Below are 22,229 nucleotides of genomic sequence, written 5' to 3' on the forward strand. Positions count from 1 at the left end.
AACTAGAAATGTCTCTCCAAGCATATAAAACTAAGACATTACAATATGGTAATGCCTCTATGTATCAGTAAAACTAATTTTGAACATGAAAACTGATAATGAAAAAATTGAGAAATATGCATGATAAGTCATAAGAAAAATTCTAGACCCAAAGCTTATAGATAAACAACACCAACTCAGAAGCAATCAGGAACTCAAACAAAACGCAAACATCCATAGCAATGTTACAAAGTGCAGGTTAAGATTCTATGGACACATTAAATAAATGAACGCAGACAGACTTACAATAGTTGATTCTTCTCTCTCTCTCTCTCTCTCTCTCTCTCTCTCTCTCTCTCTCTCTCTCCTTCTTCTTCTTCTTCTTCTTCTCTTTTTTTTTTTTTATTCAACAAGAGCAAAGCCATCATGCACATGATCAAAAGTGATCTGAAACTGGCAGAAATTACTACACAAGATGCTCAAACTCAAAATCTCCTGGTCCGAAGTTCACAAATGGGAAGTTGATCAAGGGGAAAAACCAAAGAGGAAGACTGGAACAATAAGATCTGAAGAGAGAAAGGAAGCCAATGGAAGAGAAAGTCAGAAAAATGGGCACAGAGGAAGGCAAATACCTAACTGTAAGCACTTTGTGTGGCCCTAATGAGCTTATTCACAAATAATGATAATTGTAGTAGTAGTAGCAGTAGTAGTAGTAATAGTAAGATTCAGAAAGTATATACATTGTATATCATACATTTTTTACAGGAAAGCACAGCCTAATATAAGACAAGTCAATTAAAAATTATGGTAAGATGGTGGTGGCGTACATACTTTGCATAGCAGAGTACATATAGGAGATATAAACAAAAACATAAAGCTACAAGATACATTAGTTTAAATTATTTTACTAAGTAGAAATACACAGAAATGAATAACAAATGAAAATTTACATTGATAAGAAATATTGCATGTGTTTTTCATAGTTATAATTATTAAGAACATTCCATACAGATGGGTCCCTACTGGAGATTACATTTGTATTGTCAAATTCTGTTGATGTAGTGAACACAAACATAAAAATTATGTGCTGTACATTATAGTTAAAACAGAATCCAGCTTATTACAAGTAATTAAAGAATTTACAGAATAGAACTACCAATGCAGTAATAATTCCTTTAATTTAATTCTCTTTTTTTAATTTTTTTTTATTTTGTTGTTTAATGGGAGGTGGTTGTATATTTTATACCCTTACCTCATTACCATATAATTTTGTGATGTGAGCTATAATTTGTAACTAGGTTTTATTTCTAGTATCATGTGTGTGGTGGTCTACATGTCTGTGGAGGGATTTCAAGCACGATACTGTAAAATAAGCCAATTCCATTACATAGAAACATGGCAGTCATTAGAGAAACGCCTTTTTTTTTAATCCTTCAGTGTCCAGAACTTCTGCATAGTGGTGTGAGCACAGTCACCATTCTTGTAATACAGCTTTACAAGCAGAGCACGATCCTGCATTGAGACAGTCGTGGTGAACATCACAGGTGTGAAAGGAGGAAAAGCCGTGTACCCAGCGCGTTTATACCAACATCAATTGGTTATGCACGTGACAGGTGTTTCCATCTATGTCTTCTGACACATATAGCACCATCTATTGATCAATTTTCACACTATTCTTTTTCTCCTACCACACGTTTTTCCCCTTCTCCGATAACATTCTGTTGCAATTTGACATCATTCTGACCAGTGGTGTTATTCATACAGCATTCTGAAAGTTTAACTTTAATTATAGTCACCATGTACTTTGGGCAATTATGAAATAAGAAGCAGGATATCATACCAAGCCCTGCAGAATAAATCGTTTTAATGTCTTTGCTTATAATGCCTTCAAATTCACATGGTGTAGTAGCATATTGGAAAAAGGAGTTAAGAGGGGTATTGTTTTTGGGAAGAAAGTGTGCAGTGTTTGGAGAGTTGGTCAGGAGATTCGTGGAAATTTCTGAAAAATACCTATTAAATTTATTAGTCATTTTATATACATGTTGTGTCTTGGAAGTTTTGTGTGATCAAAGTAATCCACACTTTTTGTTGCTGATACAAAATAAATTGTGCTCCAGATATAAAATGAAACATTGCAAAGCCAGAGGAAGAATGCATGAAAGTATTGAAAAGCAAGTAACTCTTAGTGTGTTGCGGTAAGACAATTACATCTTTAAAAGTGCAGAGGTATCTTTGCTTTTTAAGGATTTTCTGTTGTAGTAATTATTACTAAGCTCTCAGCCTTTTAATTTGATGCTGCTGCAGGACTTAGATATGCACCTCAGCAGTTGACCCTTTTTTTTATTTCTAAAAAAAAGTGAAGTCATGTTGTATGGCGGATCCATCTGTGAATGTTCTAGTCACAAACCTGTTGAATCATAAGTGGTGCACTAAACTGATGCACAAACTAGGCAATAAAAAATAAACTTCCAATACACCAGTGATACTGTACTACTAAGTGTTCCTCAGGGCCCAGTGCTTTGTCTTTCTCTTTCTTATAAAGATGTCCCAGGAGTAATGGTCAATATTCAGGGATATGACAGGAATGTTCATTTGAAGCAAAAATGTGCAATACATGTCGGCTTTAAAATGCATACCTTAAAAGCTATCAGCATGGCTGCTGTAGGAGTCTCCTGCCTAACACTGGAGAACATTGCCCACTTATCTACTATGCAACAAAAAAGTGCCAGGTATTTTAAATTAACACTTTAGTGTACAATGGCTGAAAGTGGAAGAAAAACTCCAGGGAGTGCCATAAGGTGCACTACTGTGGAAAACAACCTCTTAAGGTATGCATTTCATAGCTCATGTTTACTAGACAATTCTTTTCCTTTTTTTGCTCTGTACTATGCCCTGTCAAAATATGTAAAACAAAGAACTTGCAGCAGAAGAGACTTGTTAGTAGTGGCTTACATCTCTTTAGCCAATTCACAAAGATAATTCTCAGCCAAATATTAAAAACACTAAAGGCTACTGTGGAAAAAGTTACTGCTTTCTTAATTATGGCATCAAACTATGGGGTTGTGCAGTTGATTTTCACTTGAACAGGATGTTACTGTTACAGAAAAGAGCAATAAGACTTATCCAAGGGATAGGTCAAAGATATTCATACTCTGAAGTGTTTGTGCATCCCAAATACCTGACAATATATTCGTTATCTACATTTACATCTATACTCTGCAAACCACCCAGAGGCACATGGCAGAGGGTACATCCCATTGTACTAGTTATTAGGGTTTCTTCCTGTTACATTCATGTATGGAAGAATGACTTTTTGAATGCCTCTGTGCGTGCAGTAATTATTCTAATCTTATCCTCACAAGCCCTATGTGATCAATATGTAGGGGGTTGTAGTACATTCCTAGAGTAACCATTTAAAGTCAGTTATTGAAACTTTGTTAATAGACTTTCTCTGGATAGTTTACATCTATCTTTAAGAGTATGAAGTTCCTTCAGTGTATCTGTGGCACTCTGCCATGGATTAAACAAACCTGTGGCCATTCGTACTGCCCTTCTCTACATACATTCAATATTCTCTGCTAGTTCTAGCTGGTATGGATCCCACACACTTGAGTAATATTCTAGAACTGGTTGCATGAGTGATTTGTAAGCAATCTCCTTTGTAGAATGATTGCACATTCCAGTATTCTATCAATAAACTGGAATCTACAACCTGCTTTACCCATGACTGAACCTACGTGATCATTTCATTTCATATCCCTACAAAGCATTACACACAAATATTTGGATGAGCTAGCTGATTCAAACAGTGACTCATTGATATTATAGCCATAGGATACTACGTTTTTTTTGTTTTTTTTTTTTTTTTTTTTTTTTTTTTTTTTAAGTGCACAATTTTACATTTCCATCAATGAAATTGAGTCAAATGATTTTCAGAAATCAAGAAATGCACCATCTACTAGATTATCTTGATCCAAAACTTTCAGTATGTCATGTGAGAAAAGTGTGATTTAAGTTTTCCCTTATTCCACCTCAGTTACACTATGTCGGCGATTGCTGCGGAAACACTGTCTCCACATACATGTACACCATAATTACTCTACCATGCAAACATTGGGGTTACACTCATCTGGAATGAGACATTGCCATGGGTCCACTGGGGGCCAAACTGCACAATAACCCTGGGTTCGGTGTGGATCAGTGGTGGGATGAGTGGACTGCTGTAGCCTGTAGTGGGGTTGTATATCACTGGCGGGGATGATGCCTCTCAGTCGTTTCTAGGTCCCCAGTTCAATACATACATATATACAAACTAAGTATCGCAGGTGGGCATAAAATTGTCATTGGATCCTTTTATTGACCATCAGACACATATCTTGATGTAATTGAAAGCCTTAGAAGAAGCTTCAGATTGCTTTTGTGTTAGTTCCATGATCATACAGTAGCCATCAGAGAAGTCTTTATCATCCAATAATCATTTTAATCAACTGGGAAAATTAGTTTTGTTAATGTTGGACATGACAGGTTATCCTGTGAAACATTACTAAGTACCATCTATGAAAACAACCTAGAGCAGATGGCTTGGAACCCCATTCATGATGGAAATATGTTAAACCCAATGACAACAAATAGACCTGCTCTCTTTGAGGATGTGAACAATGAACATTGAAGCAGGTACCAGTGACCATGAGGCACTTGTAGCAACAATGAAACAAAAGATATATATATTCAGTAAGCCAGATAAACTACAATAGTGTCATACTTCAATGACGAACTTTAAGCTTTTAGCACAGGAGACAACCATGTAAAGGTACTATGGCACAAGTTTACGAGAACAGTTTACCCTGCATTGGATCAATATCAACTTGGTAGAACAGTTCATAATGGGAGAGACACTCTACGTAAAAAAACTTCTAAAGAAACACAGATTAATGCATAATAGGTGTAAAACAAATCATAGGGCTAAAAACATTTGACTCTCCGCCCCCGGTAGCTGAGTGGTCAGCACGACAGACTGTCAATCCTAAGGGCCCGGGTTCAATTCCCGGCTGGGTCGGAGATTTTCTCCACTCAGGGACTGGGTGTTGTGCTGTCCTAATCATCATCATTTCATCCCCACCGATGCGCAAGTCGCCGAAGTGGCGTCAAATCGAGAGACTTGCACCAGGCTAGAGGTCTACCCAACAGGAGGCCCTCGTCACACGCCATTTAATTTTTACTGTCAAGAGAAGACTGCCAGAAGCCTTCAGTGATAAATGTAGCAGAATACTGTCAAATGATCTTTTACAAAACCTAAAGAAATTCTGGGTGTACATAAAGGCTGTTAGTGGCACCAAAGTTAGTGTCCATTCGCTCTCAGATAAAATAGGAACTTAAAATCAGCAAAGCAGAAGCTGAAATGTTTAATTCCATTTTATAATGTTCCTTCATAAAGGAAAACCCAGGAGAATTGACCAGGTTGAATCCTCGTACCACTGAGAAACTCCAGGGAGATCATGGGGAGTCCCTATGAAATTCTGTACCGATTTTTCAGCAGAGTTATCCCCTCTGTTAACTGTAATCTATCATAGATCCCTCAAACAAAAAACCATGCCAAATTGTTGGAAGGGAGCACAGACCAAACTTGTCTCCAAGAAGGATAGTAGAAGTGACCCACTAAACTACCATTCAATATCCTTGGCATTAATTTGTTGCAAAATTTTAGAACATATTCTGAACACAAATCTAATGAGGTATCTTAGGCAGAATGACCTCCTCCATTCCAACTAGCAGAGATTCAGAAAACATCAGTCATTGAAACTCAGTTCACACTAATTTTCACATATGACATACTGAATACTTTGGATCAAGGTAGTCAGGTAGATGCAGTATTTTTCAATTTCCGAAAAACATTTAATTCAGTGCCACATCTGCTCTTATTATCAAAAGTACAATCTATCACATGGGATTATTGAGTGAAATTTGTAACTGGCTTAAGGTTTTTTTGTAGAAAGCATGAAGGAAGTTATGTTGGGTGGAGAGTCATTGACAGATGCAGAAGTAGCTTCAGGTATGCTCCAGGTAAGTATGTTGTGGCCCTTACTGTTTTGGTAACCTCAAATTTTTCACAGATGATGAAGTTATCTGTAATGAAGTACTGTCTGAGAGAAGCTGCGTAAATATTTAGTCAGATCTCAATAAGATTTCAGAGTGGTGAAAAGATTGATAGCCCACTTTAAATGCAGAGAAATGTAAAATTGTGCACTTAAAAAAACTGAAAAAAATTCTGTCCTATGACTATAATGCCAATGAGTCTCAGTAGGAAATGGCCAACCTATAAAAATACCTGAGTGTACTTTGTGCAGATATAAAATGGGACAATCACGTAGGGTTAGTTTTCTGTGAAGCAGGTGACAGACTTCACTTTATTGATAGAAAACTGGGGAAATACAATCAGTCTACAAAGGAGATGGCTTACAGATCACTTTTGTGACCTACACCAGAATATTGTTCAAGTGTGTGGGATCTGTACAAAATAGGGCTAGCAAGGCATGTTGAATCTATATAGAGAAGAGCAGCACAAACGGTCACAGACTTGTTTGAACTGTGGGAGAGTTGTGCAGAGATACTGAAGAAACCGACCTGGCAGGTTCTTGAACATGGACATAAAGTGTCCCCAGAAAGCTTATTTACAAAATTTCAAGAACCACTTTTAAAAGATGAGTCTGGGAATATATTACAATCCCCTGCATATCACTCCTGTAGGGACCATGAGGACAGTATTAGATTAATTACAGCAAGCACAGTGATATTTAAACAATCATTCTTCCCACATGCCATGCAAGAATGGAATGGGAAAAACCCTAATAACTGGTAGCACAGGGTGTACTCTCTGCAACGAACATCACAGTAGTTTGCAGAGAAGAAATATAGATGAAGCTGTGGTTGTGTGGGGAATGATTTTAACACTACATTAAAATTGTTTCTGACAGGTAAATTTTTACACTTATTCAACAACTCTTCAGGCACTGACTGTGGCATGAACCCATAGCATATCAACCTTAAAGTAATAAATGTACAAAACAGATATAAGATGTAACATCTGTGATATGTAACATATTTTGTAAGTGGAATTATTGTCAACTGTTATTTCTGACATTTGCAAAAGCCATTAGTGTATGGATACATGACAGAAAAAGTACTAAATAAATAATATATAAATGTCCTGCAAGGCAAAACTGTCCTTTTCTCCAAGGACCTGTTCATGTATATATTCATTTTTCTTATTAATTAGCTAAACTATTCAAATCACATCTTGCAGCATGTACAAAGACATAGGATGTCCAGTTGGTAAAATAAAAATAAATAGATGGTTCAATAAACCAGAAATCATCCTCAAAGGTAACAATTTTGATCAACTGACCTTGGGTCTCTCACAGCAAGCTTCCACGAAGTACGACAGTTACACAGTCTATGAGGTAAGACAGCTATGAATAAACTGTTGTGGTACTTAATCCAATTCATTTATATGCAATAACAAATTTAGTAACTATTATAGCAATTATATATAGTTTGCTTAAGAAAGTTAACTGCCACATAATCATTTTTTGCATGTCATACTTCTCCTTTGGTTTTTGTTTCTCAAGTCTGAATGTTCCTGGTGACGTCATGTTACTTTCACAACTGGATAACAAGTTAAAGGGAAGTCAACACTTGTTTAAACTAATCATGAAGCTTACAAAGGATGTCTCTTGGCTTGAACAGGAATTTGTGTTGAACATTGGTACACAGACCCATCTCACACTTCTTACCAAACCGGCAACAGCATGTGATGTGATTTTGTTGCTCTTGGTCCCTTGGTTTGTATACAGCAGTGCTTACAGTCTTGGAGGAGGGGAGGGGGGGAAGGGGTTAAACATTTGTCAGCCAATTACCTCAGCAAGTAACTGATGTATTTAGTAGATGTGTGTCAGTATTTTCATAAATCTACGGTGAAAATGAATGAAACCATTAACATTTTGAATGTTTTAAATAGTGTGGCATCCAAGTTAAGAAGGTGTTATCCAATGGAAGACAGTGTAGGACAGGATATGACACTTTCACAATGTTTTACTGTGTATGATTATTCAGAAACATGAATATTCATTTGACTCAGAGACATGAATATTCATTTGACTGCTCAACTGAAATAACAGTGAATAGGATGGTGGATGAGAAAAATGACTTTATCAGTGATAACAGAATTAATAGTGTTCAAGATCGTAATGTTAGTGGTAGTGGTGGAAACAGTACTCCTCAACAAAAAGCTAACAGTTCTGGTGACTACAAACCTTCACCAGAAAAGAAATCCAACACTGTTAGGATTTTAATAAAACTTTCAGAAGAATGTTTTGACAGCATTTACTATGATTATCATACACCTCTACTAAAGTTGCGACCTATAGCTTGTTATTGAAGAGGCTTCCATCTATAAAAATGCACATTGCACAGTGAATTAATATTTGATTTTGTAGAGAAAGAAAGATGTAATGAATATCCATTGCAAGGAAAGAAGGCAGTCAAAGAATTGGAGATAAAACAACACATTCTATTTTGATTTCACAAAGCAAGAAATGAAAGAAAACGTGCCCATTAGTGTCACATCATACTTTGGGCAATGCAGAAAGCAAGATAAATTATGCACACAAAGTGTAAACATTCTGCAGCTTTCATACAATGTCACAAGAAGAATGTAGAATGTGCTGTGGACTACTTTCGTGAAAGGCAGAGATGTAAAGGAAGCAAAAGACATTCACCAGTCTGGGCCCCATTTTGTCAGACAAGTAAACCAGTACACTGTGAGTTTCCAAATATGTGACACTGCCTTTTGAACACTGATCAAAGTGGATTTTTTTACGAATTAACTTCTGATGTGAAGCTACCTAAAAAAGGAGGAAAAATCAACAGTCACTCTGGTCCAGTCTGCACACAGTACAACTCATAGTCATACAATAGATGTTGGAGATTCAATGAATGAACACCTAAAATAAAAACTGTATATTTTTCTCCAGGAAAAACTTTTGACCTGAAATTAAAACTTCTATTGAAGACAATCTTCCACCAGACAGACATTCAGAGGCTAACATAAGTGGGAAAATGTTGAAAAACATTTAAAATCATTTTTCGTGAATGCTGTTTATTACAATGTCACACATAACCAGAAGTGTACACTACTTTAGATTCATGGATTGCTCACAAGAACATAACAATAGAAAGTTGTTCATTTGCAGGTAAAGACATTGAAAGCCAATCTGCCAAAAAACACCAAACTACCTACAAATTTCTCCCAAAAATGTAAAACATATGAAAGATAGATAACAGACTATATAAGGACTATTAGACACTAAGTCATGAGACAGAATTTGCATAATGACAATGCATTCTATTATTCATGAACAGCTGTCTGCTCCAGTGTATCAGCTTATGCTTCAATATTCCTGACAAGCAGCTGGATACAATACTCCTGCAGGTGAAACTGCATTCAAGAAAGTGGTTCAAGTGCCATTCAATTTTGCAGCTCTGGGACATGATTCTGAGGATTGTCCAGATATTGCTTTTGCCAAATGTGTCTACAGTACTTCTGCTTATTGTTTCATGCATTTAGTTGAGGAACCACATGCACATCTTTAAGTCCAATAGTGGGAAGCTGAATGCTCTCACCATCCTATATTCAGTGGTACATAAGGCTTCTAAATATAACTGGAACACCAAAGTCTTGTTCAAGTCAATAGACTTCCAGACTTCCCTTGTTAGTTTAACATGTTTTGATCATGATGTTGACCTCAAGTTTTCCTATCATTCAAAGTGATTTTACATGCCCTTTCCACTTTGATTGACAATCAATGTGCATTCAAAATAACTGTGTGCTTTTCACACATTGTACAGATTCATTATTTATTTTGAGGTTATTACAGTCTTTTCTTTTTTTTTCTTCTTTTTTTCTTTTTTTTAATTAGAAATTCATAGTGCTCATTTTCTTTATATTAAGTGTATCTTTATTCAGAATGAGAATTTTCACTCTGCAGCGGAGTGTGCACTGATATGAAACTTCCTGGCAGATTAAAACTGTGTGCCCAACCGAGACTCGAACTCGGGACCTTTGCCTTTTGCGGGCAAGTGCTCTACCATCTGAGCTACCAAAGCACGACTCACACCCGGTCCTCACAGCTTTACTTCTGTCAGTATCTTGTCTCCTACCTTCCAAACTTTACAGAAGCTCTCCTGCTCTCCTCATTCTGGAAACATCCACAAGGCTGTGACTAAGCCATGTCTCCGCAATATCCTTTCTTTCAGGAGTGCTAGTTCTGCATGGTTTGCAGGAGAGCTTCTGTAAAGTTTGGAAGGTAGGAGACATGATACTGACAGAAGTAAAGCTGTGAGGACCGGGCGTGAGTTGTGCTTCGGTAGGTCAGATGGTAGAGCACTTGCCCGTGAAAGGCAAAGGTCCCGAGTTCAAGTCTCGGTCGGGCACACAGTTTTAATCTGCCAGGAAGTTTTGTATCTTTATTGTTTGATACCCACTTCTGTACACAGCAAAGCATTTATCAGCTTTCTCTCTTTGTACTTCTGGTGACTTGTTGGTGACCAGTACCTTAGAGTTGTCTGCAAACAATGTTGTTCAATCATACATGACACTTTGTGGGAATATAATTGTATGTTTTACCTTGCCAGCCTAGGAGCTTCACATCATTAGTATTTGCACTTTTTATGTGTATTTTAAGTATGGATCCAGTTCCATGTCAGTACATGTTTTATTGTCATGTGAAGTAACTTTAATTAATAACTATGAATACTGTATTTTAACCCTCACATTTGTGATACTGCTTAATCATGTATCCTAGCTGTAGTGCCCTCTGCTGGCCTCAGTTTCTTTGTATAAATACCAGACACATTCTGATCATCACCAGCACTTACTATGTACCTACATGTTTAGTTTGAAGTTGATACTACATCAGAATATTTTATGGTATGTATGGTTGGTATACATGACTGTTAATCATGTAAACATGTTTTATCTTTCTCATGTAGCACCAGGACTTTAATTAGATTTAGCATCAGTAAACTGAACTTAGTTGGTTGCACACTGTTTTTGTTTGTAACAGATCTGAAGATGGCAGTAGCCAAAACCGGTAATAGTGAAATGTAAAAATTTGTGTGATCAAGATGGACCTGTAAAATAAAATATTGTTGAAGGTCATTTTGTTCTATGCTGGCTGTCATGTTGTGCTATTGTGTGCATCCTTCACACATGTAAAACCATATAAATAGTGACTATGGCTAATAGGCATCACTTGTCAAACTTAGGGACTGAAGAACCCTTGAACAATGGATCAGAACATGATGATCTTTCAGATGACATCAGCGATTTTTCAAAACACAACCATGACTTACGTGAGCTCGAGAGCAAAACCTGTGCTGCTGATAGAAATGATGGTAGTGGGTATGAAGAAGCTAACACACAAGTTTCTATTAGTCAGATTTATCATTCATTACAGCATCCTACCCTTCATAATGAATGGTGTCATTTTGATGCACTCCCTGAATTACCTCTGTTTGAAGAAATGAGTGGAATTGAGGTTCCTGTCAATACGTTATCAACAGAACTACATGGTTTGTTGCAACTTTTTGATCACAGCATGTTTCTAAAGGTAAAGTCAGAAACAAATACACATGCTACTTATACTATTTCTGAACTTTGCTGTCAGAATAGAATCAAATCAAAATCTTTATCGATGAAATGGTGAGCATTGAGGATACATGAAGTATATCAATTTTTGGCAATCATTTTGCATATGTGTGTTGTAAAGAAACCTAAACGTAGGGATTATTGATCTGAAGACCCTGTGCTTGCTTTATCATTTGCTTCCCAGCTAATGTCACAAGACAGATTTTTGCCATGTTCAGGTTGCTGAATGTGAACAATTATGTGCTATGGATACTTCAGCTAATGTCAAGAGATAGATTTTTTGCCATATTCAGGATGCTGCATGTGAACAATAATTCACTATGAATACCTCAACAAGAACCAGGCCATGACTCTCTGCATAAAATAAGACCTGTCCGGGACTTTTCACAGAAAGATGCAGAAAAGACTTTTATCCATCACGAAATCTGATTGTGTATGAAGCAATACATCCTTTTAGAGGAAGAATTGGACTCCATGTTTATATGAAAGACAAACCAGAGAAATATCTGATAAAACTGTATGTTGCAAATGATGCTAAACAGGTTACATGTGCAATGTTGAAGTTTATACTGTAGGAAAAGCAAATGTTGACAATTCTGTCAAATCCCTGCTGCTGAGTCTATGTTCCTCTTACTTGGGAAAAGGACATGTGGTATACATGGACAGATTTTATACAAATCCTGCAGTCCTTGAAGAACTATGAGAAAGAAATACATTGGGAGTTGTAACTGTGATGAAGAACAGGGTAGGTTTGCATAGAGACCTAATAAATCAAAAACTAAAGAAAAGAGAAATGACATTTCATTGCAAAGGACACCTTTTCTGTTTAAAATGAAAAGACAAACATGATGCACACATGTTGTCAACACAGCATAAGAGGACTGCTTCTCATGTCAGTGTAAAATCCAGGAGTGAATATGTTGAGGTAGTAAAACCAGACGTTGTACTAGACTACAACTTGTCTTAAACAGGATTGACAGGGGAGACCAGCTGATGAGTTACTAACCCTTCCAGTGAAAGGCTCTAAAATAGTGGAGAAAGATTTTCTTCCATATTTTTATGAGGGCAGTTGTGAATGCCAACATTATTAACAAGATTAAAATATCAAAAATGTGTGAATTAGCAGATTTTATCTGTAAATTAGCAAAGGAATTGGTTCAAAAAGGGGGAGCAGAACTAAATAAAGACACACATTCAGCACCTGGAGATGCAAGTGCAAGCAGACTCACAGCACATCATTTTCCTGAGAAACTGCCGCCAACAAAAAAGAAAACAAACCTAGCTAGAAGATGCCGGGTCTTCTGGGAACAAGTGAAAGCTGCATGAAAGGTAGTAAGGAAAGAGGCCAGATACTACTGTAGGCCATGTAACAAAGGCCTTTGTGTTCCTGAGAGTTTTGAAAGATTTCATACCTGTGTGAAGTTCTCCAATTTGTAAAAATAAGAAAAAAATAATTTCACAATAAAACACTTTACCTATAAATTAAGCAATTAGAATTTCCTGCTGATAAGTGATTTTAGATCAATAGCCTACCATTCCCTACAACTATGAAAATTTTGTCCTCTACGAGGAAAAATAAAAATGCTGAAAAACAGTATCTTTAGAGTAATATCTACATATCCCTGTATAATTTATTTGTGCTAAATGTATACATATGCATATAGAAGAAGGATGGAAGATTAAGCTGATATAATGCCCAAAGAGGTAAGTGGATTAGTAAATTTATTAAAAAATTCTAAACTGTAGCAAATTTCGTCAGGATCTGGGTATTAACTGGATTGCCAACCCATTAGGCTCCAACGTGTTAATAAGACAAATTGGTACTATATCCAATATGGTGAAATTTTATTTTTCAGTCTGCAAACTGCTTCATAGACTTCCTCCTTATATGTGAGCAGTAATAACACTGAACACAGTACATATTTATTTAGTGTTCTGACACAAGGGGCTGTTTGAATTTTTCCTGCAGTTTTCTTCCTATACTGCTACATTACCTGATAAATCTTTTAGATTTTTTATCGAGTCCTTTTCTCTTTCATTTTTATGTTTGATTGATTCATCTTTCTCTTGCCTGTTTTCTGTTTTACAGTCTTTTACTCATTTATTATTTTCATTAATGGGGTTTGTATGTTATCTATGCATGCCTTGAGAACAGAAAAAGAAACCTCATCAATGGCTGCTGACTTCTTATTGTTTAATTTCTGCAGTGTACTGCTGACCCCATGCTCTCTTGTGAGAAACATCACCATTGTGCTTGCTGTTTAATTCATTGTGAATGCTGCATGTGTTTTAGGAAGATTTTATGGCAACACCTGCATAATACCAGAGAAATAGTCAGTTATAAAAATTGGCCAGTTCCTCAGGATATTCTATGTCTATGTCAATTTTTTATTTTTTATTTATTATACCTGTGTCTGTCTTTCCCAGTTTGATGTTATATAACATGCCTTATTGCTTTGCTTTTATTTTCTGCATTGTGTATTATTTTCTCATTGAATGAATTTTTTTGCAGTAAGCAGTAATATCGCTATTTCATTTTGTAGCTATGATAGTAATTTATGGACTGTGGCTTAGTATGTTGCTTTAGTAGAGAACCGAAAAAATTTAAGTTGCTGCGAGGACTTTCTAATACCCACAGTTATATATCTATTTTACTTAGCTGTTAATGTTGAAGTGGCTGCTTTTGTAAATGTCCTTTCAAAAATTAATTTAAACAAAATGCAGAATTTACAGAACTTACCATCTACACTGTTTTCCCTATAAACTTCATCCCAGGTCTGTTTTGCCAATGCCCTAGAGAAATTGGACATCTGTGTTTGGAGAAGCCTATCTTTAGTTTCATTATCTGACAGTAATGAACATAGAATCAAGATCTTTTAGAAATATTTTACAATTTTCACTTTTGGTAGCTGTAAAACTGATGCTGAACTTTTTTATACCTTAGTAGAAGCATTTACCATTTGTGCCATGCCAAAACTGTAAAAGGTGTTGATTTTGGAGGCTGCAACTCTTTCCAGGATGACAGTTAATTTTTTGAAGAAAGTTTTCTCACTAGATGAGCAATACACACACAGAACAATTAACGTCATATAGATGTATAGCTTTATTAGTTCAATGGTTGCCAATTCAATATGATGATCTAGTCTAATGGTAATCAGATCCTCTTTCACCTTAAAATGTATGCCATCTCTGATTTAAATATGTGATTTCCCACTCTGTAAGGATGTTCTACTTGCATGTTCATATGGCAATAGCACTATATGGTACATTTAAGTGTGTCTGAACCTGTTTCTGAGTCATACCAATACCCAGTGATCACTGTGTAAGAAAGTTGTGAATACTGTTCACAGTATCCAGCATGTGATATTTTCAAACAGAGTTGCCTCTACTTTGTTGTTAGCAGCTTTGGCACTGATTTTGCTGAGATCATCCCGAGGTCCAAAAATGGAATGAATGTATCCAATATAATTTTAATCTTGTCTTCAAGTTCTCTGATCAAGATTCATCTATCGTGCATCATCAGAGCCTCCCTATGTGATCACTGACAACCTCATTTGTGGGTGTTGAGGGCCCACCTGAACATGCTTCACTCTACACTGATGAGCTTCCATTTTTGAAGGGTTGTACCCCTCCTACCATTTGGTACCCATTGTTTAATGCCCAAAGATTTGTTGAATGTTATGGGTCATTCCAACTTGAGAACTGCCAGTCTTAAAACAAAACTTGATGCAATAACATTGTTCCACTTTTCCTGTCATTTTACCCTCAACACAAAATCTGAAGGCTAATATTTACATTTGTTCATGTATCAATGATTACTCAGCAACTGGTCGTTTCCACACTTGTGTAAAAAACATCAAGAGTGTGCACTAAGTATGCCTACAAATATAGAGTGTGTGTGTGCCCCAATACCATTTTTGGTCTCGACAGTGAAAAATAAGGTTGGATATTTTTTGAACAGCCCTTGTACTTTTGACATTTGCTACAATTTATCCCAAAAAAGGCACAGTCCTCCTACCCAAAACAACAGATATTTGACCAAGTGTCGCCCCACACCCACCTGCTACATTCTCATTAACTGTCTCCATCAGCTTCCCCTTCTCAGTCCTGTTGAGGCACAGAATGTGCCTAGTGTTGCCCCTTCTCCCAGTAGTTCCTACCAACTGTAGTACAGTGTGCATCCGGGCACATCTCCAGCACCACACTGACTCACTATGCAGCACTGCTGAGATGAGGTCAGTTGCGCTGCTGAAACAGTTCAACTATGCTCACGTTGGTGCTACCAATTGGAGAAGCTATCTTGCTCAGTCACTATCAATGCTGTAAACTCTGTCCCTATTCAAGCTGTTCCCTACCCCACCCAACTATCTAAATGAAACTTTGGAGCTTAAGCTAATCCTACCCTTAAACTGGCTAATAGACAATCAAGAAAGATGGAGTTCAGTAGAGCAAGTGCTCTCACATATACAGCAATATCAGGAGGAGCAGTAGCATACAATCATGACTATGAGTACTACAACCAGAGACACGATGTTGATTTCAACTCTGTTCTGACAAGTCTGCCTTAGAGGGCTGTTAGCAGTGTGAACCCTCCAGTACATTGGATACCATTGGACCTGTTAAAAGAAGTGCAAGAAACTCAATATAATAGACATAAACAGTATAGGATTATGACTGTTTGCGATTTGGATGGCAGGGAGCCTGGGGTAGTGCTGGGACAAACATTGTTGCTGATAGTATGAGACATCGTAAGGGTGTGATAAGTTGGTATATAACTGTTAAATGCTTTGGAGGGTTTAGTACTTATGAGATACCATAAATCAGAGCAAGAGGTTTGATGTAGTAACGTTGCGAAAGCTGGAAGAGAAGATGGGCTAACAGGTGTGGGCGTACGTAGAGCCTCCAAGCTTTGTAGCTCAAGCTCCTTAATGTTTATTAGAAAACAGTGAGTTGTCTGTGTCGCAACTATGTATGTGACTGGTCATGGGTTCAGACCCAGGGTCCAAGTCTTCCCAAAGAGGGGAGGAATGTTAATTTTGAGCAGTATTGTAAGAAAAACAGGTTCATCGCACAAATATGTGGGATGAGCAGGCAGAAGCAGAGGCACTGGTATCCACCTTCATAAATGAGCATGTTCACCTACAGTAAAGCAGGCTATGCAGAGCCACATAATCTTCACATCATCACAGAAAAGCTGTGTAACTACAAACCAGCCCAAGCTGATTTTCTACTCTGTTGGGCTACCAGAGCACCAATCTGTACATGCCTGGAAACAAAAAATGTGCTATTAACCATTACAAAAACCCTCCAATTCTAGTACAGTTATGTATAGTCTGGCAATGTTCTTTGTGATGCAGTGGTTATGCATGTCTCCACTGTCTTAGAAGCCAGTGAGCAACCAGCACAAATCTGGGCAGCTGTCTCCAGGAGACTGGCTCACTGTGTTAAGTCTGCAACTGTGGAGTTGGAGCAACTAAAGCAGCAGCTAAACTTCTGCCTTGAAGGGCAGTGCTTCACGGACCACCTACCCCAAGACAAGCTTCCCTTCCTGCAGCAGTGGACCTCTATGAGAATCCAGGGTTAATGTTCACATTACTGGCACTCCTCACTCACAGCTGCAGGTTGTTAAGTGGGACTAGCAATGCTGAGTGAGAAAATGGTGCTAGAGAAGCAGGATGTGAACGTCATCCATCCATCACACCAGCTGCACCATCAGCGGCTGACAGCGCAGCTGAAAGACCACACAACTGAAGGTGGCATTTCTGTGGTGTCACAACACTTTGATCATTGTAATGTGAGACTGAATAAAAGATGGGTTACGTGGCAGCCAAGTTTCCCTAGCCACCACTGGCCACCACCAGCACCTCCACTCCCCACAGTTTCATCTCTACACAGTAGCAGCCCAACTCAAACTAGGTGGCTACAAAAGTCTAAGCACTCAATGTAAAGTCTCCCATTCTTTTCATCCAACATTATGCCTGTTGTGCCTTCTGCCTTGAATGTGTCTCTCTATATCCACAATATTTTTTTCCAAAACTAAATTAAATATTGCTGGCTAAAGGCATTCACCCTATTTCACTTGAACAATATTGATGTAGGTATGTCAATATTCTTCACTAGTACTTGAATTAATAAAGTTTCAATGATTTCAGCTTAACAGGAACATGTTCCAAGTTGACTGGCCCTATGGTCAAGATCTAGACATGTTTGACATAATAAGAGGAAGAGATGGTGGCTTGGGACGCTATAATGATTATCGAGAATTAATAGGCCTACCGAGAGCAACAAAATTTGAAGACTTTACTGATATTATGTCTTATGAGGTATGTAAACAACCATTGTCATTCCATGTTCATTTTTGTTTGTGAAAACGAAACACCAAGTGCTACATCTGAATAAGTCATTTTGGTCTCATTTGCACTTTTGATTTAAATTAGAGTAATTCTCCAAATGGAGCATATTTGAATTGAAACAGATAAAACAATAGGGCTTATGTTGATCCTTCAGAATAGGTAACAACAGATAAAAATGAGGAAAGCCAATATGCTCTAATATCTGTAGCTCTAGGCTACTCACAGTTTTTTCCATGTTTGCATATACTCATAAATAATTTTGAAAATCAAGGTTGTCCTATTGAGGGTAATTGATCAGTGCTACTGGTGGTCATTTGTCCATTATGAGTAGATAAATGTATGTACATACAGTGTGTCTCAATGCTTATTGAGTCATATTGAAACAGATGATACTGTGTTCACACCCATTATAGTGAGATAAGGGCCAGTGGTCAGAGATGTATATTTATTGTGTTATGGACATGCACAGTGTAAATCACATAACAACAATGTAGCTGACTGTAATTGTTCAAAGCAACAACCACCAGTCTTAGTGCTTCTATTGCAATGGTGCGTCCAGTTTTGCCATACCCTTGCAAGGATCCTGGGTGTCTGTTGTACCCTGGAAGAGGCATTGGGTAATAAAAAGCATACACTCCTTTACCACCAGACAGACATACTGTACAAAACTTAGCTCAGAGCACATGTATCATTTGATGACTGCATGCATCACACTGGTGCATTAACCTGTGCTGCACCCACACTGCTATCCCTGGGGTCAGTTGTCCACTGCATCAGACAGCTTGTGATGTGTGTTACTATGTACAGTGTGTGATCCATAGTCAAAGAAAGACTGTTACTCATTACTAGAGTTGGCCAATATACATTTAATGTATGGTGCAGCAAAATGCAGTGCCCACAAAGAAGCACAAATTCACAGAGAGTGCTTTCCAAACAGTCATCATCATAATTGGAAGATCTTTAACTCTGTGAATACCAACTTTCCTATAAGTTTTTCATCCATTTCTAGAAGGACATTGCTATCTGCAAACATAAAATAATGGCAATAGGATAAATATCATACACACTGAGAATGCCATAGCTGTGGAAAAACATGTCTGGGTGAGAATAAAATAAAACTGTGCTTCAACATAAAGCAGACCTGATCTCCAAAAACAAAAATTTGAGGAGAGGCCAAGCGTAGATCTATGTCTGGATTCGAGAGAGTGGGTGTTGTGTACATAGTTCCGCGTAGTCAGCGCGTACACAACTTTCCCAATAGAGCGCGCCCCGCTAAGCACAACAGTGCAGGCGCAGCGCTCGTCCATCTCCACACTACGAGATGGCACTGTCTTAGAGGCAGACCAAATTCTGCTTCTGCCAATCCGCGTATTAATATGTCTCGCAGCCAATGAGATTGCTGCTAACATAGAACCTTTTCTCCTCGCGGATCACACTTGGGCAGTGATACCTGAATGCTCAGGGTATTATAGCGAGTGTACAGACCTCCAATTAGCCAGTCTGCATTTGTCTGCACCAGTCTGTACCATTCTGCATTAGTCTGCATTAGTCTATAGTCAAGTTTCAGTCTGCGCCTAATAAGATTATCATATTCCTGTACATAGCCATGAAGAGAAATGTATAGACACTTTGTCAAGTATCAGAGATATGTGAGAATAAAATTAATGTACCAAGACCAAAGGAACTTCAGATTATCAATTGTAAACAGCATCCAGAATCAAGTTATGTAATGTCTATATTTTTTATTATTTTAATAAATGTGTGTGAAGATTAATCAAGTTCTGTTTAAAGTTGGTCACCGTCAATCTGCTACTCTAAGCGTGCAAGTGGCATTTCTATCGTCTGACCTAACGGCAGAAGATAAACACGCCACGGTAAGACCACAAGACATATTGCTGACACTCGCCTACTTCGTTAGAGCGACAAGTCAAATAATTTGATGGTGTGTGTACCAAAGGTCTTACAGTATGCACACCACAGTGGGAGAGGTGAGGGAGGAGGTTGCAACCCTCAATTTTAATCACAATTTTTATTTGTCACAAATAAATCTCCTCCAAACGAAATGTAATTAATTAATTGGTCCATGAACTATGAAGGAACAGTTCATGACAAAATACTTGTGACAGTCACGATAGGAATGGATATGAGATTGTTACAATGTGAAGAGTACAGTCAATACATGACTTAGCTAGCTAACTAGTATTTTGTAGCAAATTTGCATACAGGCAACTTTGGTGGGAACTATACACACAGTAAACAGTCATCTTGTGGTAGGGATGACAGTTAGAGGAGAGTCAAATAACAGCAGAGGAGAGACAGACACCAAAAGCCCTTTCATTCCCACTGTGCTTACCCTCACTGGATGTGTGTGAAGTTACACATATTGAAAAAATTCTATCGTCTATTTGCATGTGCAGTGGAGTTTCTAAAGCATGTACACAGTTTCTTATGTTCTCCTTGCCCTCCCTACCTCCCTCAAAAAATTTGCTTTCCTTTCCACTTTTAAGATACCACAGTTGCCTAGAATTTGACAGTAATAAGAGTAAAATACACTGAGGTGACAAAAGATATGAGATAGCAATATGTACATATACAGATGGCAGGCAGTATCATGAACAAGGTATAAAAGGGCAGTGCATGGGTGGAGCTGTCATTTATTCTCAGGTGATTCATATAAAAAGGTTTCCGAGTCGATTATGGCCACACAATAGAAATTAACAGACTTTGAATGCAGAATGGGAATTGGAACTAGACACCTGATACATCCCATTTTGGAAATCATTAGGGAATTCTATATTCTGTGATACACAGTGTCAAGAATGTGCTGAGACTACCAAATTTTAGGCATTACCTTTCACCAAGGACAACACAGTAGCTGACAGCATTCACATAATGACTGAGAGCAGCAGCATTTGTGTAGAGTTGCAGGGCTAATAGACAATCGACACTCTGTGAATTAACCACAAGTATCAATGTGGCATGTATGATGAACATATCCATTAGGACAGTATGATAAAATTTGGTGTTAATGGGGTTTGGCAGCTGATAACCAAGGTGAATGCTTTTCCTAACAGCATGACATTGCCAGCAGTGCCTCTCCTGGACTTGTGACCATATTGGTTGGACCCTAGATGACTGTAAAACCATGGTGTGGTCAGATGAGTTCTGATTTCAGTTAATAAGAGCTGATGATAGGGTCTGATCTGACTGTGCCATAGACCCCATGAAGCCATGGACGCAGCTCATCAACAAGGCACTGTGAAAGCTAGTGGTGGCTCCATAATGTGATGGGCTGTGTTTACACGGTATGGCTGGGTGCTCTGGTCCAGCTGAACTGCTTGTTGACTGGGAATGGTTATGTTTGGCTACTTGGAGACCACTTGCAGACATTGATGGTCTTCATGTTCCCAAACCACAATTGTTTGCAACTGGATGGAAGAACATTCTGAGCATTTCTAGCGAACGATTTGGCCACTCAGATCACCCAACATGAATTTAATTGAATATTTATGGAGCATAATCGAGAGGTCAGTTCACACACAAAATCCTGAAACAACAGCACTTTTGCAATCATGGATGGCTGTAGAGGCAACATGGCCCAATATTTCTGCAAAGGACATTCAGCATCTTGTTGAGTCCATGCCATGTCAAGTTGCTGCACTACACTGGGCAAAAGGAGGTCTGTCACAATATTGGGAGGTTTCCCATGACTTTTGTCACCTCAGTTTTTATAAAGTATGTTAATAGAGTCACTTGCAAGATTAATAATTTACATAAAACAAACTCAGAGTGTGCTCTCATCATTATCAGTATTCACTTGGGACTACAGCTGTGAATGCACATATGTGGACAATGGCTATATGAGTGCGTGAGTGCTATGGTTCAAAAAGTCAATGCTTCTGTAATTTTTTCCTTGGTGGAGAATTTTTCTCTTTCTGTCTTGCCTACTAAACCTTCCATGGTTTGACAGTTTTACATGTTAAAACATGTGCACGCAAAACAACTATACATAAATTCAGTATTATTACAAACATTGCAAAAGGATTGTTTGCATGTATTTACATAATTAGCTGTTTCATTCACAGTGGACTGTGAGCATAGGTTGAATCTAAAATGAATTTTTGGATAAGAATAACGATTTCCTCTAATTACTTAAATTATCAAGTTTGATGTCTTCTTTGGTGCCCATTGTC

At 37.8% G+C, this 22,229-nt stretch overlaps 1 protein-coding gene across 1 annotated transcript in view; it reads left to right on the forward strand.

Moving 5' to 3' along the window:
• Positions 1–22,229, forward strand: part of LOC126425088 (peroxidase-like) — a 209,809-nt gene that overhangs the window by 174,140 nt on the left and 13,440 nt on the right. Inside the window, exons 10-11 of the mRNA XM_050088005.1 lie at positions 7,280–7,436; positions 17,836–18,006. Of these exons, the coding sequence (XP_049943962.1) occupies positions 7,280–7,436; positions 17,836–18,006 (328 nt within the window). The remainder of the gene's footprint in view (positions 1–7,279; positions 7,437–17,835; positions 18,007–22,229) is intronic.

This window comes from Schistocerca serialis, chromosome 10 (genome assembly GCF_023864345.2).
Source record: "Schistocerca serialis cubense isolate TAMUIC-IGC-003099 chromosome 10, iqSchSeri2.2, whole genome shotgun sequence".
Taxonomy (NCBI): domain Eukaryota; kingdom Metazoa; phylum Arthropoda; class Insecta; order Orthoptera; family Acrididae; genus Schistocerca; species Schistocerca serialis.